The sequence below is a fragment of the Lynx canadensis genome, chromosome D2, assembly GCF_007474595.2.
Source record: "Lynx canadensis isolate LIC74 chromosome D2, mLynCan4.pri.v2, whole genome shotgun sequence".
Classification (NCBI taxonomy): domain Eukaryota; kingdom Metazoa; phylum Chordata; class Mammalia; order Carnivora; family Felidae; genus Lynx; species Lynx canadensis.
In genome coordinates, this window is record NC_044313.2 from 5,064,595 (window position 1) to 5,090,149 (window position 25,555).

The following is a 25,555-nucleotide window of genomic DNA, read 5'->3' on the forward strand; positions in this document are numbered from 1 at the left end:
CCAGAGTCCACGAGCAGTCAAGGTGAGGACCCACCAAGGCTCCCAGAGGCCGTGAGGATACAAGCTCACACGACATTGTGGCGCTGGGCCTCGCCCCCGTGTTGCTAAGACATGGCTCACGGACAGCATCTCAAGCCCGCCGCTTACACTGTGGCCTGTAAACACTGTGCCACTATTACCAGGGCTTCTCCTGTCTGATGGTTTGCCTCATTACATATTACAGGCCAATCTTTTATCATGAGTTTGACCCCAGCCCCCACTCAGAAACCTTCCACAAACTCTTAGCAAAAGCCCAGGTGTGCCCCCACATCCAGAGCAAAGCCTCCCGCCCCAGATCCGTGTCCCAGGCTCTTGGGGGCTGGGCACCTTCCCAGCTTCTCCTGTGAGTTCTCTTCTGCCCAAGGCACGGCTGTGTCTACACTGGCCTCTGGCGTGCCATTCGAGTTCTGGCCGCCCAGCCTTTACTGGGTGAGTGAGCCCTTTCTCCCCACGTCCCTGTCTCCAGCTTAACCTTTCCTGGCCTAGACCAATGCCCACTCCTTTAAGAGGTGACGTCCTTGCTAACAATTTCAGATCTCAGTAACCCACAGCAAACTCGCTTCAAACACTCCGACTTTGGACTGGGTATAGGCTCCACCTCCGCCTTCGGACATCAAGAGTGCCGTTGCCCTATGTGTTGCTTAACCCTCCGCGGGTGATGTACGGCTGTAGGTGAGGCCTCTGTGAGGTTTTCTGTTGTCCCACCACTTTAAGGGGAGGTCGTGTTCACAGCAGGTGAGCAGGGTATTTGGTGATCAAGCAAATTCACGAACGCTTACGCACACCGACATTTCCAATCATTGAAAAGAGTCTGCCGGTTTCCTGGCAGATGGACTTACGAGGGGCCGAGGTCTTTTAAATCCCAAGCAGGCGCCAAATGTACATCTTACTCACTCTGCCCATGGCCTGTCACCGTAGGACAATAGGACGCAAAGGCATCCGTTCTGCAAGGCTACCCGCTTACCACGGTTCGGACGCCATATTGCTTTTCCACTTTTTCTTTCAGCTGTTTGAAACAGGCTTCCATTCTCTCGTGAAATGGCCTCAGTGCTTCTGTGACTTTGTCTCCATGAATCCTGATCCCTTCAGCCAAAAATGGAATCTGAAAAACACAGCAGTCAACCCTACTTATTTCCTGGTCAGTGGTCTCGAGAGAGGAGCACACACCAGGCAGAAAGTGGCACTGTGTGCAAAGTGCAACTGTTTTGTTTCCAAATCAAACCGCGAATCAAAGTCATCAGCAGGCACATTACCCCCAAAGACCAAAATGTTCAAATTAGAATCCTTTGTGTTTTAAATTGGACACGTTTAGTGCAGTGTGCTCAGCACACGATGGCCACTCAGTGTCTTTGCCTGACTTGACTCCCTTCGGTGGACCAATCCCAGAACAGACTCATCTGTGCTTTTCACGTGAATTTGGGGAGAACTGCATTTTGAATTTGTTTTGCCGTAATTTGACCTATTAGCAAAGGGTCATGTCACGGTGCAAAGATTTTTTTAGCCCAGAAGATAGCCTTTATAGGCGATTGAGAACCCTATTCTAAAATGTAAAAATCTAATTATATGTGATCTATAGTCCTGAAGGATCTTCTTATTTGGAGAGGAAAACCGAATTTATTCTTCCTTAAAACTAAAAATAATCACTTCTCTGCCAACATTGCTGTCACAAAATATCCATGCCAACACTTCACTGCCAAGTACGGGGATGTAGCTGACCTTTAAAAGCGTCGCAGGGAGACATTTTCATTCCCCAGCCCCAGAGACCCCCCCAGAATCACTGGTGTTGAGGGGTGGGGGTCTAGGGAGGGCTTTCTTTCCCCAGCTTCTGCTTCCCCTCCGGAGGCTCGGACTGGGAGTTAGACATTCTTCAATGCAATCAAGCTAAGAGGCTTCCTCTTAATAACTTATAATTAAATCAAGATACTGATTAAAAACAGATTTTCCTAATATGACAGAACACCAACCTAAATGAGCAGATTTATTAGTAAGAACGATAATAAGCACACAATTGAATTTCATGCGAACAAATTCAAGAAATCTTATCAAGATGAATCAATGCATGAAATGTATTTGGTTGCCATTTATAGCACACAGCGGTTGCCTCTTGTGGTCTCCAGGGAAAGACGGAAGGAGTGCTCCTACGGTACAACCCACCCGGCAACCCACGCAGCCTGCCCTTGGGCTGCATGGGCACAAAGCTGGTTTTGCCAACAGCTGGGTCTACACCCAAGGTGCACGTTAGGTATCCCTTTCTGACCAGTTACTGCCAAAAGGACAGTGTGCAGGTGAGACTTCACAGTGGATGCGATGATTTAATATTCCATATGAATTACTCTTGCAGATGGCAGCTTCCCCAGAGCTCACCACGGTGTGTTCAGGTGCGTCAGTAGAAAATGCTCGCATTAATCTTTCTGCTTTCCGAGTCCTGCCGTGGGGCGTAGTAGCAAAGGCGCACCGGGGACAGCTTTTGGTGGGATGGTAAATGTGTCATATCCATCTGGGTGCGACAGCAAGCGTGGGGTGCTGTCTTGAGGTTCAAGCACAGCCACTGGAGACACCGCAAGCATTCTTCTGCAGAATGGACCTTTTTCAAATATACAAAATGTGGTCTAATAGTTTCTGCAATTTTTGTTGGTTTGCTTAAGAGCCTTAATTGGCCAGTTTCTTGGACATCAAAGAAGCTACTTGCTGGACTGACGTTAAGTCCATTTGGTCTAGGTTCCTGGTACCTAATGAGCCGCGTGAACTTCACTTTGACAGGTGAAATTTATGGGGTATGAGAATTGATCACTTCACCAGGCCCTCGATACAACCTTCTTCTAGGACGGGATTCTGCCTCTGTTTCGTGTCTGATTGGGGCTGAACTGCAGCTGAACATAAGACGATGCTCTGTGCAAACACTCCAACACATTGGAATATACAAACACAAGCCATGGAATAAGGCTTGAAGTGATCTTTGGAGACCCCGTAGTTGAGTGGGTTCCAACCTGGATGAGCATCAGAGTCTCCCAGCAGGCTCCTAAACTCCACTCGTGGAGTCCTGGTTTGCTCTGGAGTAGATCTCAGGAATCTGCATTTCTTAAAAGTTTTCCAGAGCCCAGAGAGGAGAGAGGACATCCCCAAAGTCACTCCTTGAGTCATTCAAGGTGAGCACGCAGCCTGCTCTCCAAAGACACCCTTCTAAACAGCAGTGCTATATGTGAAGTTTGTCCCTGTGTGTCCCCTACACAAATTCATGGCCTGCTAGCAGCACAGAACATTTGGAAGCACTGCTCAGGGCTCTAGGAGCACCGTCCCTGGTGACAACAGTCACGCCTGTCATCAGCTGGGGATGACCAGTGAGTTTGGTCTTTTATCTTTGTGCATTTCAAATGAGAAATATGTACACAACATAGAGGTTAAGTACAAGTCTGTACGGATTCATCTTTGGACACGTGGCAGGGATGCTTAACAAGGCTTTCTTGGGGAAGGACAGAGCCGTGCCTTTGAGGAAGGGGCCGGGGCTCGCTCGTGACCTGGCATCAGCTGTAAACTTGGAAGAAGCCCACAGACGGCAGTCACTAGCTCCCACCTGGGAGAAGCATGTCAGGACCATCCTGGTTGGGGGAAGGCAACAGCAAAATGGAGAGCTGCCTGGCGCTTAACACCCAGCCTTCACAAACGATTTTAGGCATGGAGATATGTTTATTGCACATCAGTGAAGGAAACTCTGCCAACAAGTCCTTGGGATTCCCAAGAGAAAACCTCACTCTGCCCTGATGCGAGTTTCCAGAAAAAAAACAAACCCAACATACTAACAAACAAAAACGGAAGACAGCATCCTGTTAACCCCAAACTTCTTATTTTTAATGACCGTATGACTCAATTACACCCAAGTATGAGTTTCCAAACATTTGCAAATGAAAGCAAAGTCACAGGTAATGTGTTGAATGTGTATTTTTCATCACTCTTTGATTTAATGAAGTTGCTGGAAAATGGATTCCTTCTTCCAGCTTTCCTGTGAGCTGCTTTAAAATTCATCCTTTAATATAGTTATTAGGGGTGATGACATAAAGTTCTCTCTGGGGAACAAATTATTTTCCTCTGTAGGACTTGAAACTCTTAAAATCCAATTTGCTGTAAAAGCTTACAAGAAAAAAAAAAAATCAATACAACTTTTGCCGACCAAACTAGTTTTTGGGTGGCAATGATTTTATAGCCTTCAATGGAGTTTGAATTTTGTGGCCTTTGGTTTCTACAACCTCTAAAATGGAATCGTTCAGGCTTTTACACTCTCTTTTTAGAAACAGAGGGAGGCTGTCCACAGGAGGCTTACATTTCATGCAGAGAACCATCCTTGGCCAACAAGAGCCCTGGGCCCAGCTCCCAGGGTTTCTTATCACAAAGTAATTCCGATGCAAATAGATGCCTACAGATCTGTGGCAAGGTCACATCCATTAGGATGGCTTGTTGTAAAATACCAAACCAAAACAAAACCAGAAAATGACAACTATTGACAAAAACATGGAGGATGCGGTTCCTCAAAAGATTAACAACAGAATTACCATTTGATCCAGAAATCCCACTTCTGGATATGCACACAGAAGAAATAAAAGCAAGGAAAAAACCAGATACCTGTGCACCCATGTTCACAGCAAGATTATTCGCGACCGGCCCAAAGTGGAAGTAACCTAAGGGTCCACTGACAGACGTATGGACAAACAAAATGTGGTCCATTCATCCAATGGAATGTTCTTCAGCCCAAAAAAGAAGGAATTTCTGACACAGGCTACCACTTGCATGAACCTTGAACACATCATGCTGAGTGAAATCAACCGGTCCCGGAAGGACAAATACCACAGGACTCTACTTACGCGAGGTACCTAGAATGATCAGATCCATGGAGACAGAAGGGTGGTTTCCAAGGGAGGGGAGAACGGAGGGTTAGCGAAGAGATTTTTGGCAAGATGGCAAGATGGAGGGAAGGGATGGTTGCACAACAATGTGAATGTCCTTAATGCTGCTGAACCTACTCTGAATTGGTTAAGATGTTACGTTGTATGTTAGGTATATTTTATTACAAGGAAACATACATATATTGTAAGTCGGCTCAAATCCAGAGCTCAGCCCCACTCGACCCTGAGAGGTCACACTGGCTAGCGTGCTGCTGATGAAGAAGCCACTGAGGTGAGGCTCTGGGAAGGCCAGGGTCAAAGTGACCACACAGATGTCTCCTCAGAGGTACAGCCTCACCTGTGTCAGGGCCCCAAGTGGCAGCCTGGGACCCCCGGCCCAACAAAGTGGCCTGGGGTCTGCTGCTGGCCAGGCGCAGGGTGACCCCGGCCTCCACCCTCCCTCAGCCCCCTTTACTCAGCCTGCTGTGTGGGGATTAGGTCAGCCAGTACCCTCCTCGCCGCCCACATGAGAAAACGGAGCCTGAGAAGGTGAGCCGTCCTCAGTACACGGCAAGTGTAGACAGAGCTCCGGGAGAACCGGTCTGGATGTAACCCCCCCCCCCCCCCACCAGGCTCACGAAGTGAACAAGTTACTTCCCACTGGACACAAGACACCCTCTGGACCTGTCCTTCTAAGACCAGTTCCCTCTAAGGAAAGACTCAGAGGCCTCCAGAGTAGAGAAGCACAATAATAACACACAGAATTACAGCAGGGAGAACACAAAGGAGGACCCCCCCCCAGACCCCCACCAGGGGGAACATGACGGGTGGATGCTCTGCAGTGGCCCACCTGTGCCTCCCACGTAGGCAGCATGGGCGAGAGCGCCTTTCCAGGGACAGGCTGCGGCCTCTCATACTCTGTTCTGTCAACACCACACAGAGATTTTCTAGCAGAGACAGATCAGGCTCATTTGCAAGAGAGGCCTTTCTGTGTGTTCAGATTCACAACCGCAGCCTACGAGTTGAGTTAATCACGGCCGTGGTGGTGGTGGGGGTGGGGGGGTGGTTCTCAGGGGACAAACACGGCTGCACGCACTGTGGCTGATGTCCACACTGGCTGGCATGCGTGCTGAGGTGGCCTGGGTGGCTGCGGGTCTCGACTCGGCTCTTCTCCCCGCTGCGGCCCAGCTGGGAGGCCATCAGACATTTACCTGCCATGCAATCAGGTCTTTGAGCTTCTCAATCTTCTCATGGGCCTCTGGATGTTCCTGCAGGTACCGCTCTGTGAAGAAGGCCTGTGGAGACAGGGAGAGCCACTCAGCACGCCGCTCACCCGACCCACGTTTTTGCGCCCGACCCTGGGGACAGAGCCGTGTATACAACAGACCCGCCTCTCGCAGGGAACGGACCTTCCCCAGCGCTCGGCGCGAAATGTCTGGTTAGGTCCAACGCAACAAGTGGAGTGAACGGGCAGCCCAGGGGGCGACGTAGGGTGGCACCTCTGTCCTCGGAAGCCAGCAAAGCCACAGCTGACCTGGATCGCTCAGCTCGCTGGGTGGTGGCTCCCCAGCCGTTTGCCTGCCCCTGACTCCTACCCTGCCCCCTGCCCTGGGCCTGCCCTACACCTAACGGCTGCTGAGGGCAGAGCGCTCCCTCCTTGCCCAGGACAGTCACTCCTGTTAGCCGGCTCTCCGGAGGTGCCCTTTTTGTCTCAGCTCTTACTCCCTCTGGACAAGGGCTCAGCACACTCTTCTGGGAAGGGCCTCGACTCTGCCATTGTTAGGTCGGGAAAACAGCCCCAGACACTAAGGAATGAATGGCCGCGGCCAAGTTCCAGACTTGAGTACTAAAACAGGGAGCGGGGGCGTCCCGGGGCCTCAGTCGATTAAATGGCCGACTCTTGATTTTGGCTCAGACCATGATCGTGGGGGATTCCCAAGGCCCTGCTTGTGATTCTCCCTCCCTCTCTATCTGCCCTTCTCCTGCTCGTGCTGTCTGTCTCTCTCTCTCAAAATAAATGAACTTAAAAAAATGTAGACTCCTGGTCTGGACCACACCCTGTGTCCTTGACTTCTGCCCATTCCTAATGAGATATTTTCCAGGGAGACCAGTCGTCCTTCTTCCCCTACCTTCCATGCCCACCTATCCCAGATGTTCTAATTCTTTCGTCTTTGGCTAAAACTCTATCTCTTGGCTTTTAATGATCCCAGAACTCTTGAAAGCCACCTGAGGGCAGCTCTGTAGAGCTCCATCAACCCAACCTGGGGGGGGACAATGTCCAGGGGAGTCACGCTTGGGGTCGGGCCTGGACCTTCTACAGCCGGCATAGGGCGCCTCCGGGAGCTCCCGGCCTGGCCTTGGCGCAGTCCCTGCTGAGATCGGTCAGTGAGAGCACGTAGTTTCAGGGCTTGGACGTAAGAGTCTGGAGACAGTCTGTCCCAGGACAGGGCCGTACTGCGGGCATGTCACGTGCCTTTTCATAATTCGCAAAGCCTCCCATGACGGCAGGGTCCACGATGCCGTTGAGGAGCATGGAGAGGGGGTTGATGGGGAGGCTGGGGTCGTGCAGGTGCTGCTGAACCATGCTGTTCATCTTGTCGTTGGTCAGCTGCATGGTCTCGATGGCATTCTCCAGGGGGCTGATCTCCACCTGTGGGGAAGAAGGAAGACGTGACTTGAGGCCAGCTGTGTCCACGGCACCAGGGGCCTCTGGTGAGGCATTTCCAGCTGGGGCCAGGCTTCCTATTCCCCCATGCACCTTTCTTCCCGGGGGGTTTGCTGGGAAGGGTCCCTTATCACCCAAACAAGAGCAACTGGGTATTTTAGCATCGTGTCGTTGCGCATTTCCAAGGGCGTGGCCCTCACACACAAATCCCAAAGGGATCATACGAGGCTGTCTGGCTCTGATGTGCGTGTGTGCATATGTGGGTGGGTGCGTGTGTGTACATGCGTGTGTGCCTGCGTGTGTTTGCACATGTGATCTGCTTGTTTAAAAATGGGTAAGGTTTTGAGAAATTTTGAGCAATCTGGCAGTGTCCCTGAGGCAGGAGGCCTAGGCACTGTGTAAGCCCCCTGTGCCTGTTTGGTCAGGGAGGCGGAGGAGGGCTCTATGCTGGTCTCTACATCAGATCCCATACCCTCTTATGAAGGAACGGCTTCACCATCCCAGGGAGAGCACATCACCACTTCCAATGGCCCCTTGTAGGAAAACCTGCCACTGGTCGGCGGGACATTTAGTGTAGGAGGCAGGAGACCGCCGTCCATCCCGCAAACGCCCTCCTCTCTCTGGGGGCCCGCAGCTCCCTGCAAGGCCCAGCCGAGCACGCCTCGCTAGCTCAGCGCTAAGGTGTCATGAAAACACGGCCGGGTTTAAAACAGTCACGACCACTTCCCGCCAGGCCTCTCTCTGATAGATGCTCAGCTGGGCCACAGAGCCACACCCAGGGGTGATTTCAACACACAATCATTTTGGTCCTTCCCAACGAGGCGGGATGGGTCCCCACCCGAGCCTGGGAACCCCGGGGCCTCTGCAGCAAGGAGCAAAGCAGAACAGCCTGCTTTCTTCCTGCTGCAGCTCCCGGGGTGGGGGGGGGGTGTTTGCTGGACAGAGGGGAGCAGGGGGAGCGGGGACTTGAGCAGGGACAAGTCTGCTCACGGCCGGTCCCAGATCCTAGAGGGATGCTCGGAATCACCGTGGGGGAAGCCACCTGCTTTGCTGGCCCTGTGCTGCCCGGGGGCTGATGGACGGGCTGTAACACACAGAAAGGTGGCTGGCCACGTGCCAGCGGGCCCGCTGCCCCCGGGTGTCCCTGAGCCTGAACAGCACGTATCGCACGACCGCCATTGTCGCCGCATCCCTGGCTTTGTCAGACCCTGGAACGCAGCGTCCCAGGCACACGGCTTTGCCAAGTCAACACAGCAGGGTGGTTTTCCATTGTGACCCACTGCTAACTCCCTGCTGAGGATCCCCTTTGCCTCAAGAAGGAACAGCTTCCTATTTTTGTCCAACAGCTAGGGCTAGCTGCCACCCCACATGCATCCCACGATGGCCCGTCCCAGGAGGCATGCACAAGGCGGGGGGGGGGGGGGGGGTAGGGGGAGGCAGGTGTCGGCAGCGGCGGCTCGGTTCTGCCGCTCTGGGATTATTCAGCTTCCAGCCTCTTAGTTTGTTAAAAATGGCAAACAGAGCCGGTGGCGGAACCACATCTTTACAGAAAGCCGGGGCTCACCCCTCTCCACTTCCGAGCTGTTAAGCGCCTTCCTCTGGAAATCTGGCTGGCTCACGAAATCCCCGATTACTGAGGGCTTTGGGCAGAGGCTCATTAGGAAGATTAGTGCCTGTTTATGCGAAGTCCCCCACTCTGTCTTCTCACACACGTACGTCACCAGCTCTAAATGGTGCCAGCAAAGGCTTGCATTTCTGCCACCTGCCACAAATCTGAGCCTTCCATCCATCAGGGCCTGCCTGGGTGCTATGGGGGGCCTGGAGCGGGAGCTCCCAGAGCAGAAAATGGAAGTGCCCAAGGCAGGGACAGACAGAGAGACCCGGGGCTCCAGAGAAGGAGGAGGGGCACCTGGGAATGGGGGGTGCGGATGTGGCCCAGAGCTCTGATTGGCATGGATGACGGACACGAGGGGAAACAGGGCTGAGAAGAGAGGCTCCAGCCACATTCAGGAACCAAATCAGGAGTTTCCAGGGGGCCTCCTTGTAAACTAAATGGTAGGCACCACCCCTCTGGATAAGATCCTGCTGGCTGAAAACAAAAGGCATTAGACACACGAGAAAACAGACACATTTCAATCAGATCTCTTTATCCAGGCAAATGCCACTCCCTGATACGTCTATAGATTCAGTAGGAATCTGCTGCCTGCTTCTGGCTGGGGTAGAAGAGACTGCCCCATAGCTCACCACTGAGGCAAGGCAAAAAAGTTTAGCTAATGAGATGTGAGTCATTATTTCTTTAAAAAGTGCCAGCGAGGGGTATATTCTCGAGCTATTTTTATTTGAAATGAGCAAGTACTATTAATCAAGTTGTTTGTCATGTAAATGGCAATAAAACCATCAGGAAGAAAGACCTTAAAACGTGTATATAAATTGGAACTTGTCTTAAACTTTTCATGTAGATAACAGAGAGAGCTGTCAAAACAGTGCAGCGACGACTGGCTTTACATATTTCGGAAGGAGAAACGAAATCTTCGTTCTGGTTTCCTTGTAAGCCGGACCCGGTTGTGATCACCCAGCATTTCTGCTACAACCTTCGTGGTCGGGGAGGGCTGATACCCCGAGGAACTCACGGGGTGGTTGTGGGTTAAGTCTCGTCTGACCTGGGGTCGTGGCGTGCGTACCGCACCCCGGAAGAGAGGGTATAGGACGGGGTCCCTTCTGGGGGGTATCCTTACCATGAAAACAGATTTGACTTCAAACCACCTTAGAATTCCAGGTAATTTGTACGCTGTTGTGTATATGGTCCTCTCGATCCACATGTTCTGCAAAGGGAACACACACATGGTATTTGTCAGGAGAAGGGTGTGGGCAGGGTGACAATTCTCTGTGAGGCAAAGTCCTCCGGGCAGGACAGCTCTTCCCAGGACGGGTCGCAAGTGGCCCTTCCACGTGCTCTGCGGGGCAGGTCTGCTCCGAGGTTAAGACCAAGGCTCTGCTTATCGGTCAGATGGTCACACGAGGCCCAGCAGTGTCCCCTGCTTTGTTGGCCAAGGGTGCCAGCCTCTCTGACATTTGGGCAAAGAAAACAGACCAGGAGAGTCAGGGAGAGTTCTGGACGTCAAAATGAGGGAAGCTCCCTCTGAGGAAATAGGTTTGTGGAAAGGCTCCAAGGACTTCTCCGTTAGCCGTACTTCGCGTTACACTCAAAGGCAGCAAGGCTTTAAGGAAAACCTTAGTCACTTTTTCTGATACGAATCAATCCGTATTTCAGGCTTACATTTTTCTCTTGCACAACCAATACCCATTTACATGAAAAACTAAGGATATGGAAAAAATCAGAGATGATGGCTTAAACAATTTCAGTATCGGTTGCTCCAGACTTCTTACTAAGCGTGACAAAACACGCGTATTGCCAGTAAGTACCATTTTATAATCCATATTCTTCGTAGAATAGTACATTATGTACTGTGGGAAACTGCTTCAAGCCAGTAAACGTAACCGCACGCTGCGCAGAAGCCCGTGCAAGGGGTCTTACCCGCCCCCCGCCTTCTGCCGGCGTCCAGCTTGTGGCAACCTCGTCCCTACAATGGACCATCGCTGGGCAGTGCGACGCTGTCAGCAGCGGTCCTGACATAAAGAGCTGGGACAGTGGAATGTCAGCAATTCCAGAGAGCCGGACTGGATCTCAGAGAGGCTTCTATCCCTGGCTTCTGAGGCTCCAGAGGGGAGAGGGAAGGGGCCCAGCCGAGGCCTCCCTCCTGTCTCCCCAGCTAAAGCTTCTTCTGGGCCCAGGAGGCGGCTCCCCCAGGTGCCTGTCCTAGAAAACAGCAGCCTGTGCCCTGAGAGCATCTGGACCACGCCTGCGGGGCGTCCCCAGGGGCCCACACAGCCTGGGTAGGGTCCCGGGGCTCCACCTCGGGCTTCCTGACCAGCCAGCTCCGGCTAACTCCGGCGCTCTCTCTCCGCCTCCCTCCTCCTCTGCTAGCCCGTTGGTTCCCAGAGCTTCACCCCTTGCTGAGTGGCCACCCCGAGTGCCGGGCCAGGTGGGGACAGCCTTCCCGGTGCCCGGCCCCTGGAGCCAGGCCGCCCGCAGCAGGGCCGAGCCTGGCTTCTCATGGCTGCAAAAAGCCTCATGCGTATCTGGAAGCCTTAGGCTTTATCCGGTGTGTGAAAGACTAAATCCTGTGGCTTCTGAAAGCCTCCTCCAAGTGTGAGGGCCTAACAGGGCCATCAGGGGATTTCAGGGCCATTTAGAAGGAGCGCAGCCCCCGAGGCTTTAGTGCAGCCCCAAATGTCAGGAGTCTCGGTTATTCCGAGCTTTGCCCCAATTGGCTGCACACCCATCGGCAATTTGCTTGACCTCCTTGTGCCTCTTTCTTTACGGTATGAGAATACACATGACTGCTGGGTATGAGAGGTGTGAGGGAAGTTCAAGAAACTGCCCATAAATCCCACAGTCGAGAGACGCTCCATAAACGATAGTGCTGTTGCCACGGGACCCTGACAGAGACCGCCAGAAAGCCACCGCCCTTGGCGCTGGTGTCTTGATTGGGCAGTGCCTCACTCGTCCCCTCCCTATTACAGGCCACGCCACAGTGACCAGTTACCAAGTAGGCCCGGGATGCCGGCATTAACCAAGAAGCATGGTCTTCGTTTGGAGAAATCGGCGTGCTACGTGGGAAAGACTAGAATTCACGGAATACAAACTCAAGCGGACACACAGGAAACGGCTCGGGGCAGGAAGGGCCCTCCAGCGCTGTGACTGGACACTGTCAGGCATTGCCCTGAGGACCGAAGAGTCCAGGAAACTTAGGGCTTCAAGGGGAGGCTGGGTAGAGGCAACTTTGCTGGAAGGGCTCCAAACTTCTCTCCGGGCCAGCAGCGGGGCGTAATTGACCTTTCGCCTTCTGTACCCCTCCTCCTGACTGCAGGCAGGGGGACGTGGCTCCCAGCAGTGCCACCGGTCCCCCACCGAGGGTCCCCGTGGCCAATGCCTCCCTGTCTAGGGATTTCCAGAGGAGGCTTGCAGGGCAGAAGGAGGGAGAAATGTTAACGTTTAAAAAAACTGTGCTTTATCTCAAAGAATTGATTTATTCTTTGCAAATGGAATCCATTCAACCAGCTGTAGGCGCATGTTTTAAAAGGCTGCAAAAATCTGTGCTAACATTTCCGTGACTAATGCAGGGGACAGACATTTGGCAGCGTGTGATTGGTTGCCACAACTAGGGAGGTGCCACCAGCATCGATCAGGTAGAGGGTCAGGGATGCTGCGGCCCCGTCACAGAGAATTACCCGGCCCACGACTCAGTGGTATCCGGGCGCACCTGTTACCTTGTGCTTCAGGGAAATTCAGGCGTTGGACAGCGAGCATCTGGGTCTCTGCCCTGCTCACCTCTGACTGCTTGTCATCTGCAAACAGCTGCATAAAGGGCTCGGCCCCTCCGTGTGCCTGTTTGTATCAGAGGCACCACCAGCAGGGTGTTCCCGGCCCCAGGGGCCCAGACGGAGACAACTCAGAGAAGTGCAGGAGGGAAGCAAGTGTGCCCAGGGCGCAAGAAGTGGGACCACAGCACTTGCCCTTTCTGATAACTTGGAAGGCCTTGGCCACATCCTTCGTGAGATGTTCATCATTTCACTACATTTGAAGGGGTTAGGGTTTGGTTTTGGGATTTCTGCACCCAGGCCACAAAGACCTCTATCGCTGCACCGTGCTCGCCTTTGAGGCCCGTTCTCCACCGGCAGTTTCGCAGGCGGCGGGATGAGTTCTTTGGGATTTTTTTTGGTTGTTGTTTCTTACCGCAAATTCATTGTCTGGGTTTTTCTCTCCCTTGCGGATCGGCCGAGAATATTCAAATCGCTGGACCTCGTTCACCCTGTAAAAACTGTATAGAGACAGATAGATCGTTAGACATTTAACCCCCAACGCGGCTGATCTGCTTTCAGATGTGGGGTCTGGCCTGGCGACAGGTCACTGCATCCCTTAAAATACCCCCAACCTTGACCCGGAGCGATGGCTGTGGCTTTCTCTCCCCGCCAGGCTTGGAAGAGAGATGTTGGCGGGTAGAAAAATTACCCTGAGGTTTTGCCTCTTCCCTGTCCCTGGAAACCTTCCGGGGAGAAAAGATGCTGAGTAAGAGACGGGCACACACAGAGAAGAGGGGAAGCAAGGAGGGTGGAAACAGGCCTGAGCTCCCCGCTCTTGTGTTTCCTACTTCAACATCTTAATTCATAATTTATCACTTTCATATAGTGAATCAACAATTAGTTATTAATAAGTTATTAAAAAATTTTAAAGTATGTGTTTATTATTTTTAAAAAGGCCTTGCGTACCTTGGTTTCAGGTCTACAGAAGGCAGGGCCTACAAGCAGCGAGACATGCATGCATGGTACAGGCGTGTACCTTCTGTCCCTGGGGAGGGGGAGGCTTCCACACGTATACGAGAGCCCGACTTACTCGTCCCCTGCACTGAAAGGCAGGTGGCCTCCCCACATCACAGGGAAGCAGCTAAGCATAAGCTGCCGTTCACTATTTGCTCCAGTGCCTCTTGCTGAGATAGACTGTGGCAAACCTCAAAATGTGTGCCTTGTGGAAGCAATCGTTCATCAATACAGAACCCTGGCTGCCTTTCCATTATGGCTAACAAGAGGTTAAAGAGAGGAGAGTGAATTTTGAGGAAGAACACAACCCACCAGACTTCAGGATACGAAAGAAACAGATTCGGAGCACTATCAGGCCATTGGAGAGGTTAATTTCTTAACCAGAACATGCATCACATAGAAAACAAAATTCTTAATATCAAAGAAACATCTAAAGCAGAGTGTTTCTACAGCATTGCTAAGTCGGGTGCAGTTCAACGGAGAGGCACAAAACCTCAGATTTGGATAGCCGACTAGTGAGTCTAAAAATCTGCCTTATGATCCCATGTTATACAATCGTGGTGGTGCAGGGGTAAAGGGGTTCTGCACCCAAAAAAAGCAAATGTCCCAATCCCTTTTCCTGTCACACAGCGTGCAAACAGTCCGGCCCTCCCCACACACGGGGACTCAGAGGTACTGGGTGTGGGGCTGGGTGGGTCACACGGAGACCAGAGTGCCCCCTCCGCCCTCCCAAGTTTTCCCGGCCTCCCCACATCAGGAAAGGAATAGTTCTGGTACCCTCCGGCAACACATTACTAACTTCTTCCCTCACTGTTTTGATGCTCAAAATAATTTGCTTCTCTTGCTCTTCAAAGTAAACAGAGCATCTGGAAAGCTCACCAAAGCCTAAAATCCATCCTTTCGAGGGGGAAATTCTTAGTAAGAGATCTGTGCACAGTCTTTCATCATCCGTATGTTGGGCAGGAGGAATGGGACGCTCACCTTACGATCTGCTCTGACACAGGCCGGTGAAATTTCGGGGGCAGGTCAAGTTTGGGCTTTACGGTGAAGCACTGAATGTCTAAGGGTGAAGAGGGTTAAGGATCACAAGGCAGCATGGACATCAGGCATGACAACGCCCCCAAGTACACCCAACCACCCAGGCCCACGGCGCTGAGATCGCATCCTGTCCCGCGGGGTCGTCTTAAAGGATACATTGGCCAGGCGAGTTTTTGATGTCGTCGCCTGGGGGAGATGTCGTCTTCATTTTCTCTGCGTTGGGGAACTGAGTTAAGAGGCGAGCTTCAAAATCTTCCCTGCGTTCGTACTCCTTCCCTCGGTAAATGAAAACTTTCCCCTGGAAACAGTGACATTCATTAAATAACACCACGGGGGAAGGTCAGGACAAGTTCACACACAAATGCACTGGTTTTCAAAATCTGCTTGAGAGTTTTCTTTAAAAAGCCATTGAATTGAAAAACAGCTTGTAATTACACTGGCCTTATTAATCAAGAACACGCAAACAGGAGCCACATAAGTTAATAGTGTTTACGAAGCACTGAACACATTACCAAAGTCGGCGGGTGGATTTCAGCCTTAACAGTGACAATCAACCAAAATAACCACCAAGAACCAAGTGAGCAATCAGGGCCCACCCTCTAGTGGGCATGAGGTGGAGAGAGAGGGTACAAGCACCAGGGCAAGGGCATCATGGTGTCCTAATTAAATAGCTCTCATCCTGCCGAGAGGAATTTAAGAGAGCGTGAGATTGAGGTGCGGCCTCAGAGCCTGAGCACGATGTTCCCAGCTGTCGCCTAGAGGACACAGCCAAGCAACCAGCAGAACCACAGGGAAAGGGGTCTAGAACAAAGTAGGGAGGTGTGAGGACCGCGGCCTCCCCAGTGGGGAGAGACCGGAGGCCGATGGGAGGACTGCCCTCACTGCCCCTTCAGTGCTGTACCAACGATTACCCAGTGATGAATGACAGGTTCAACATCAGAGTTCTCCTTCTAAAGACTGGCTTTTGGGGGCGTCCGGGTGGCTCAGTCAATTAAGCATCCGGCTTTAGCTCAGGTCATGAACTTGGGGTTCGTGAGTTTGAGCCCCGCGTCGGGCTCGGTGCTGACAGCTCAGAGCCTGGAGCCTGCTTTGGATTCTGTGACTCCCTCTCTCTCCCTCTCCCTCCTTCACTTGCACTATATCTCTCTCTGTCTCAAAAATAAATAAGGATTAAAAAAAAAAAAAAAACTGGCTACTGTCCATCTCAAATGAGACGTTGTCACCTCCATAAATCCCAAGCTGGAGAGTCCATCTGGGGGTGGTGTTAGATGGCGGGGTGACCTCGGGGGTGGGTGTTAGGCCGGTGAGCCTTCTTCCTTACGCAGGCTGCCTTGTTGAGGCCATTTCTGTCCAGGTGTGACACATTCACTCAGTAAACATACCTCTAAGGAATTTTCAGATTCTAAGATGTAAAAGTTCTGTGAACCTTCACAGATCCAACAGTGTCTTCTGAGTGTCAACTGAGTCATAGAAAGGTGGCAATGGGCAGTGAGACACTACCATTGGCTCTGGGGCCTACACCCCCGGCCCCCCGACATCCTGCCTCACCCCTAGGGCTGTCTGACCCTAAAGGAAGATGGCAACAAGGAAAAGGCGCCAAGGGACCGAAGAAACAGGAGGCTGGGGGCCGATGCTTTTCCTCACAGGATCTGTCGACTGAGCAAGAGGCCCAGCCTGGGTGTCATGAGTCAGGTGCAGCCCTGGTATCCGTCCTGACCCTGGCTGGCCAGGTGCCAGAGCAGAGGAAAGGCAGAAAGCCCACAGAATAGCACCCCACGGAACATTCTTACGCTTACCTCCTAGAGACTGAGTTCGAAGTCAAAGTGAAATTTGTCTAATTAATGAATTTTCAGAAGATAAAGAGAGATCCTATGGTACTCAATTTCTTTCCTTCCCTAGTCCCGACTTATTCTGGGTCCCCATAAATCACTAAAGAAGGAACAGTTTAAGAATTGAATATTTTTTTCACTTTGTGCTTAGGTATGTCTTAAAGTACCCATTATAGAAGAAAAATGTTCTCTTTCTCTAAAAAAATAATGTCAAGCAGAAACCAAAGTAATATGTAGCCTTAATTAGAAATATAAATACACAGTGTGGGCATCTTTTAAAGCTATATAAAGCCAAACATTTCAGAAATTCAGGAAGATTTAATGTATTAACAGGCCACTACAAAACTCGCATGAATTTATTATGCTTTACACTAGAAGAAAGACATAATAATAAAATGTATATAAAGACTTTAATAGAAAAACACTAGTGAGTTATAGATGAAAGCACTACTAACATTTTCTAGAAATGTCAATTATTTTGCATTCTGAAGCAGTCCCTTCAAACATGAAAACAAGGGGGAAATGTATATATAGTCAAAGATATTTATTCCTTGGAAGAACCATAAATATTAGCATGAAAGCAAACAAACAACCAAACAAGGCAAACCCAGAAGCCAACGAGACTAATTCTTAAAGAAAAACAAAGCAAAAGGGACAGTTAGTTCCTCAGGGGCATTAAACAGCCAAACATTTTCCCTGAGTTTTTGTAACCGCTAATGTCATTGTCAGATTGACCCCCGCCAGGGGATCTGTGAAGCATAATAAATATACTGCCATAGTCCTGCAGAATTATTCAGGTGTGGCGGGGAAGTCAGTTCAATATTAATCGTGCCCGTTAAACCCTTTATTCACACTTTGCATCTTGTCCTTTTGACAGGGGAGATGACCCAGTGCGGTCCCCGGAGCACACACATCGTGTGTGCCCTCCCAGCCCACTTGCACGCCAGGCATCCATCGGCTCAGGGACCGCAAAGTGCCCGCCCCGCCCACCGGCACGTCAGGAAGCCAGGGCAGAGCGTAGTGAGTAGTGGGAAGTCACAGCACTGTCCACAGAGGGCCACACACACTGTAACACCTCAGCACAGCCATGATTTAGGCTCCATCTCTCTCTTAGAGACACATACATGGGGTCACACATACAGATCTACACACCTTAATGAAAGCCTTTAACAACGTCAACTCCAAGCCCATAACATTCTTCAGCTTGGTTTTTTATTTACATATAGTCAATTTCAGGGGCCCCTGGGTGGCTTAGTTGGTTAAGCGTCAGACTCTTGGAACTCGGCTCAGGTCATGATCTCATGGGTCACGGGATTGAGCCCCACGTCAGGCTCTGCGCTGACAGCACAAGGCCTGCTTGGGATTCTCTCTCTCTCTCTCTCTCTCTCTCTCTCTCTCTCTCTCTCTCTATCTTTCAGAATAAATAAACTTCTTAAAAATAAAAATAAAATGTAGTTAACTTCAAAATCCTCCCTAATGTAGGGCTCATAACCAAATGTCCTTTATTCATTCTTTGGGAGGAAGATTTTCTCCAAAATCTGGGTCTCTGGTCAACTGCTGTCCCGGGCATGTGGTGCCACAGCTGCACGAGAAAAGCTGAGGTGTCAAGGAGAGAGGACACACCAGCAGGGACAGGGTAGGGACAGATGCCCCAGTCACCCCAGACCTTGAGTGAGTGGACAAATCAACAGGTCACATTCTGAAGCAGACCAGACCTGGGAGGCTCACTTGTTGATGTCATATCAACAATGACAGGTCCTCAGCAAGTAAGTCCTTCCTGCTGGTGGCGGCATGAAGGGACGTCAGGAACGTCTGTGCAGTCAGAACCACCAGGGTCAACGGAACACAGCTCCGGGACTAGGAAAATCTCCTTCCTGGATCTAACTGCCCCACACAGCTATGCTCTAGACAAGAGATCCCGCTTTCCCCAAACCAGAGGAATCACCTGTGGTCTCTCAGAATAAGAGAAAACCCTGTGCCTTCAAAAACTGTCTTAAGAAATGACAGGAAATCATGGCCCACTGGTCAATGGCATCCAAGAGAAACTGTAAACAATTCTACTAGTAGGTCAAGCTGCATGTATTTACACAATTTCTCCTCTGGCCTCATGAGTGCTAAGAAATGGGCATTTGGCTGACGATCACAGTATTTCTTCAATCCCGTGTCGAGCAGCACATGCCTATCTAAGGAATGGAAGGTGATTCAGAGTCCCCAGCAATGTGGCCGGAAAAATCCCCTTACAATTTCTCACATAATTAAAAATACACATGTTTACGGCAGTATGATTCGCCATAGCCGAAACAACCCAAACGTCCATTGAAGGAAGAATGGATGAACAAAACTGTGGTATATCTATACAATGGAATACTCGGCCATAAAAAGAAGTGACATTCAGATCCATGCTCCGACATGGATAAACCTTGAAGACAGTATGTCAAGGGATATAGGTCAGACGCGAAAGGGCAAAGAGTGTATGATTTCACTTTATGAGGTACCTAGAAAAGGCAAATTCATAGAGACAGGAAGTAGAACGGTGCTGCCAGGGGCTGAGAGGTGAGGGAACGTGGAGTCACTGTTGTCCTGGGTACAGAATTTCAGGATGGAAAGATGAAAAAGTTCCAGAGATGGATGATGGCACAACAATGTGAATGTGCTTAGTGCCACTGAACTGTACCCTTAAAACTGCTTAAGGTGGCAAATTTTATGTCACCTGTATTTTACCACAATTTAAAAAACACACCTAAATCTCTGAAGGAGAGTTCCGTTTAGGGAAGTTCAGATGGAAAGCTTATATGCAACCAAAGAAAATGTTCTCAGCCCTTCTCTCTCACACCCTAAGCTAAGCAGAGCTATTAAGAGTACAGAGTCAGACTGCGACCCACGGATGCAAAGTCCAAATCGTTCCTCAGAACGGGGAGGGGCTCTCTGCCCAGGCAGCAATCTTGGCTTCGATTAAACAGAATCAAAATTTACCCGAAGGAATGTGGGGAATCCTTGTCCGTAGTAGCCAACAGCGAAATAGTCAGGCTTAGGTCTTATCACTTTGACGATGTTTTCATAAAACTGAGCCTGTTTTTTCTGAAAGGAAGAAAGAACATTTCAGGTTTGAATAGTGCATTTGAGCATTTGTTCTTCTAGAATCTTCCAGTGGGCTCTACAAGCTTTGGCAATTCCAGTTGGGTGGGAGGATGACGATGAGGGAGGTGCCACGCGCCTGGTGCATCTGGATACCTCGACGCACGGCTTGGACAGAATTTGTCCCTCACCCCCAGTGTTGAGCAGGGAATCTGCCCAAAAGAGCGAAACTCAGTAACCAGTATGATTTATCTGTGTTCTCAAAAACCAAAGAGGTGCCACAGAAATGGTTTTCCTTCTGATTAAGTGGCTGGTCTTTAGTATTTTAAAAACTGGTATCAGTTAGACACTGGGCCACATTAAAGAGCAATTTCAAAGGGCAGAATTCTGGTCTAAATTAATGATAAATATTATATATACCATCATAAAGTAGATGTGCTGAATACAAACAGTGTCTGTAGCAGGAGAAAGGTCTGGGTTACTCTCCCTTCACCCACCTACCTTGTAGACGGGGTCAGTTTTAAACCAGCAGAGGTTCTCAGAGACTCTGGGGCCACCAAGAGCTCTGTACATGTGGGGTCAGCGGTTGTTTACAGCTTTAGTCTGGTTACCAAAGCTCAGTTGGGAATAAACGTGAGTGCTCGTGAGCCAGAATCGGTCAGCAAATACATCAAGACTCTCATCCTGGACAAAATGGAGGACCATGGCCAAGCCCACAGAAGGCCTGAGGGGAATCCTAACGTCAAAACGGGAAGGGAAATCCCAGAAAAACAAGTGTGGATTGCCTGTGTTTACTTCACTAGAAAGAAAAGAAGACCTACCAGCAATTCGCTGAGTTGTTCGTAATCAAACATCTCGTTTTCATACTGTTCAGCAAGTTCCTTACCCAGAGCAATGGCCTCCTCCCACATCTGCGAAGAAAAAGAAAGAGAAACTCAAACCTGAATCATGCAGTCAAGGAATGAAATAGTAATACAACTGTTCATAAGAAAACAATTTGGAAATACGCTTGCTGAATATGAAAACACTACGAGAATAATGTGGGAAAAATACAAATATTTTCTAGAGGCTCATGACCAGATGTCAGTTGACTAAACTTGTCCACTACTGGCTCATCAGTCACGCCTCTGCCCAGGGTCAAAGCAGTCTGCTGGCCGGTTCTGGCCTGCTCCATCTACTTCCCACCTCCAGGGACGGCCTCTGATGCCTCGGAGCGGCCGGTTAGCCGAGGGTAGGAACCACCCTCGGGTGGGGCTACGAGAGGCTACAGGGAGCCTGGTTTTTCGATTTTCCCAAATCATCCCATTGAATACACATAACAGTGGACTGTCAGTAAGAACAGGATATCTTTCAATGCTAAATTAAAGCTTGCAACAAGCTGCTTTATGTGTGCAAATACTGTGAGGCTTTAAAGCCTGCCATCATTTTGCAAGAGGGAACTTTCTGTGGTAGTAGTTTGAAAGTAGGTTTCCAATCAAGTAACTGATTTATTAGAAGGCTGATAGACTTTGGCGTATGTGGAATAATTAATGGATACATATACTAAGACCTGAATTTCCCTTCTTTTTCTTGGGAAGAATAAAGTGGTGGACTTGAGAAGAATATGTTACATATGGAGGAACCACCTCCTCCAGGAAGCCTTTCTGGACGCCAACTCTCCGTGTGCTCCCACGATGACCCAGGATCCTCTGACTTCCAACCCGGTGGTAATGTATTGAAATAGGAGTGCTTCTCTGTCATTCCTCCTTAGAGACCACAGGCCCCTTGAGGGCAGAACTGAGCATTATTAAAACCTCTGGACCACAGCTGAAGGCCTACTGAAGAATGTTTACTAGAAGAACTGAAGATTACTGATTTAGAATCGGGAAAGCACCACACCATTCCACATAATGTTTCCCCAGCCAGGAAACACCCACTTCTTGATGGCTACCATTCCCACAAGATGGTGGCCGCTAAAGTCAGGACAAGTGATTCTGAGCTTGCTGTCTGTCCAGCAAGTCCCTTGCCTCATTGGGTGGGTACTTCATTACACCCATTTTGCAGATAAGAAAGTTGGGGGTCAGACAGGTCAGTAACTTGCCCAAGGGCACAGAGAGGTGTACTTGGCCCAACCTGATCTTTTTCTAAAACTCTTGCTTTTCATGAATGTATTAGTTTGCGTTGCTATAATAAAATGCCATTGATGGGGTGCCTTAAACAACACACATTTATTTCTCACTGTTCTAGAAGCTTGGAAGTTCAGGATCAAGGTGCAGGCAGATTCAGTTCTTGGTGAGGGCCTTCCTCCTCCTGACTTGTAGAACACCACTTTCTCACTATGTGCTCACAGAGCTTTGAGAGAGGGCTCTCTTCCCCTTCTCAGAAGAGCAGTGATTCCCATCATGGGGGCCACCCCTACGTATGACCCGATATAAACATAATTACCTCCCAAAGGCCTCATCTCCAAAGGCAATCACGCGGTGGTCCAAAGTAAGAATTCGGTGGGGGCAGGGAGGAAACACAAACATTCAGCCCATAACAATGACCGTGTGCTAGCACTTCCGGCTTCTCTCGCTCCCTCCTGCTCGGATGGGTTTAAAAGGATACATCGGGGCACCTGGGGACCCCAGTAGGTGAAGCATCTGGCTCTCGATTTCACCTTAGGTCACGATCTTACAGTTCATGAGTCGAAATTCCATGTCAGGCTTTGTGCTAACAGCACAGAACCTGCGTGGGATTCTCTCTCCCTCGGTCTCTCTGCCCCTCCCCCACTGAGTGTGCGCACTCTCTCTCTCTCGCAACACAAATAAATACATACATACATAAATAAATAAACAAACTTTATAGATAGATAGATAGATAGATAGATAAAAACTAGACTAGTCATTAATTCCAGGTTCCCACTGAGAACACAAGTGACCAGCTCCCATACTGGGCACACCCTCATCCTTGAACACCCATCTGCCGGTTGGTCTTTGCTTCTTCTGAGTAGAATGACCCCACCGAGGGCCTTACTTATTACTGAACAGCCCAATAGACTTAAAATACTCTTTATAGCTACTACTTAAATAAACCATCTGCTATTTTTTATGAGAAAAAAAGCTATTCTGGAATGAGAGTTATACTTTAACAATTTGAAAGACAAAAATAAAAATAAGCCCAGAGTAGAAAAAGATTTCTGAGATGGGACCAGCGCCCAGGAAAGAGAGAGAGTGGCCAAGATGCCCTTCCTGGGTCCACACACTGTTCCCTTCCCGGAGCTGCCACTGTCTCCATCCCACTGGCGCTTTCAGAGATGCCTTGCATTCTGGGATTATTTTAATCTCCTGTTCCAGATCCTCCCTGGGTCCTCTGCTGGGGCCCAAGCTCACATTTCTAGGAAGGGGAAACCTCTCTCGCACTTTCAATGTCTTTTTTAAGCTCCAGTAACCAATTCCTCCCTTAGAGTATTTCCATTTCAAAGAAAACTTTAACTTGTGATTCTTGGTCACAGGATTTTTCTTTAGTTTTCTGAAAGCACACACTCTATGAGCTGCCTAGAATGTTAGGGCGCCTAATTCATTACTGAGTAAAAGCTTAATCTGTTTTTATCCTAAATGACAGAGGAGATGCTTTAGATACATATCAAAAGTAATTGTTTTTAAAAGAAATGTAAGTCTTGAATAAATACCTCATCCGACTCACGCTTGAAGTGACATAGTTGTGTTTTCTATCAGATTTTCTATAAATACACATTCCCTCCTCTTCCCCCAGTGTCTTAAAGGATTCTGCATTAGGGAGATTTAGATCTACTTTTAATTGGATAGGGCTCTAAGGAGTGTGGGCAATTCATATTTCTGATGAGAACACCTTGGAAGATATTTCAGTACCAGAGAGAAGACAGATTCAATGCGATCGAGATTTAGATTACCTCTGTGAAAGATTGGCTCTAACTCGTGGGTTTGAACTTCTGCCTTACCTCCTGCACTAGGCTATGAAGTTTCCCACAGCCCTGAATGAGAAAGCATCAGATCCACACACACCTTTGTTTTCTGATTTGAAATCCTTAGTCCACTTTATTGCATCCTTGAAATCGCTAGTTACTTGCCGCTCGGAGAACACTCTTTCCTCTGTCCCTTTTCTTCAGATGGTCTTAGCTACACTCTCTTGAGATGATAACCTTTTCTCTACCATTCTGAACCTCCCAGTAACCAGGAAGTACCATTTCTTCAAGTTTCATGGATACAAACTTTTTCTTTTTTTTTTTTTTTTCCTTCTGGTGAAACTCCTTCCTTCGCTCCATGACAACAGTGGCTGTGGAGAACAGATCAGCTATTGATTTCCTATGGAGAACCGCACAGTTGACCCACAGGACGACAAGACTGGCCTCACTGGGCACGGGAGCCATGGTGGATGACAGGGTAGACGCCAGCCAGGATGACTGTCCCTTACTATTAATTCAGGCTGTCGATGACTCACCAGCACAGCGTGGATAACTCTGGTTGAATCCACTTAGTAGCTGTAAGTGACTCACTGGTGAAGATGTTTTATGGGATGCTTGAGTCTCAGTTATTCCTCCAAAATTCAGCTGTTTTTCCAGGCAATTGTTGGGGGAAGAGTCATATTCAACTGCATCTGAATTTCCAGTGTCCCACATAGGTCATGGACGTTTGAATGGTTGAGGATATGCAATGGTAGGGAAGAATCCAGAACACTGGTCGAGATCCCTCTGCACGGAGACGAGTGAGGTCTAGCTTTAGGTCTTGTCCAGTAAGCGAGGCCAGGAGCCTGCGAGTGACAGTCTCCTTCTAGTCCCTCTAGGATGAAGGGTGGGAGTCCCCAGGGAAGATGCGTGTCATGAGAAGGGCCATGGTGACTCGAGGTCTGTGGCTCAACTGAAAGAATAGAGACCCTTGTAGACACCCACCCTCTCTCCAGACCTCTTCTCTTTCTTGAGCCAAGCTCCATCCCTGGTCCTCCTGGTGTTTTCAACCTGCGTCAGCTAGATCAAAGGATCCACATTTTTGCAAAGACATTTCTCAGAGAGAGCGAGCGAGTCAGACCCCCCTCTCGCAGCCCAGCAGGTGCACTGTCTCTGTGGTCTGCGGCACAGGGCCGCCCAATCTGGCAGGAACAATGCCGTCTTCTCCTTGCACGGGCAGGCACAAGGCGGAGTTGGCATCTAGAAAGCCGGTCAGATGGGGCAGGAAGCCAGTGGGAACTGGGACTTAGGGAGGGCGTAGGAAGCCTTTATGAAAAGGTTCATAAAGGATTTATCAACAATAAGCCCTCCCCTCTGGTGCGGTCAAGTACTCAAGGAATCACTGCCCGTCTAAGTCACGTTCACTAATATGGCTTGTTTCTCCCCACAGAAACTCTTTGCCTGTCAAAACAGAAAACTATTTGCTCAGCTTTTAATGCCCTGGAAGGAAACATATAAAACGCAGAGGTTTTGCATTTTTTCTTCAGGCCAGGACATCTGTAGTTCTGCGAGACTCTGAAAAGCCTAAATCAGGCTGCAGGGAAGGGATCGTGCTCCTTGATTCTGTAGGTAATGATTGGGCATCTACAACGGGAGCAGAGAGAACAGAGGGAGAGGAACAAAAGTGAGTACAGATAGCTCTTCGAGGAATTGTGTAGACAGGAGGAGACTGACAGGCAGTCCGAACAAGAGAACTTCTTTTAAACACGGGGGAAAT

General features: G+C 49.6%; 1 protein-coding gene across 3 annotated transcripts in view; it reads right to left on the reverse strand.

Annotated features, from left to right (window-relative positions):
- DOCK1 (dedicator of cytokinesis 1) overlaps positions 1-25,555 on the reverse strand; it is a 528,429-nt gene that overhangs the window by 20,783 nt on the left and 482,091 nt on the right. For 2 of the 3 annotated variants that reach the window (XM_030333989.2, XM_030333988.1), the window contains exons 39-47: positions 20,720-20,809; positions 19,797-19,901; positions 15,151-15,292; positions 14,938-15,016; positions 13,376-13,460; positions 10,314-10,400; positions 7,387-7,563; positions 6,125-6,208; positions 1,004-1,141 (exon numbers count right to left, since the gene is read on the reverse strand). In XM_030333989.2, coding sequence (XP_030189849.1) covers positions 1,004-1,141; positions 6,125-6,208; positions 7,387-7,563; positions 10,314-10,400; positions 13,376-13,460; positions 14,938-15,016; positions 15,151-15,292; positions 19,797-19,901; positions 20,720-20,809 — 987 coding nt within the window. The remainder of the gene's footprint in view (positions 1-1,003; positions 1,142-6,124; positions 6,209-7,386; positions 7,564-10,313; positions 10,401-13,375; positions 13,461-14,937; positions 15,017-15,150; positions 15,293-19,796; positions 19,902-20,719; positions 20,810-25,555) is intronic. The other variant, XM_030333990.1, reaches the window with a different exon arrangement.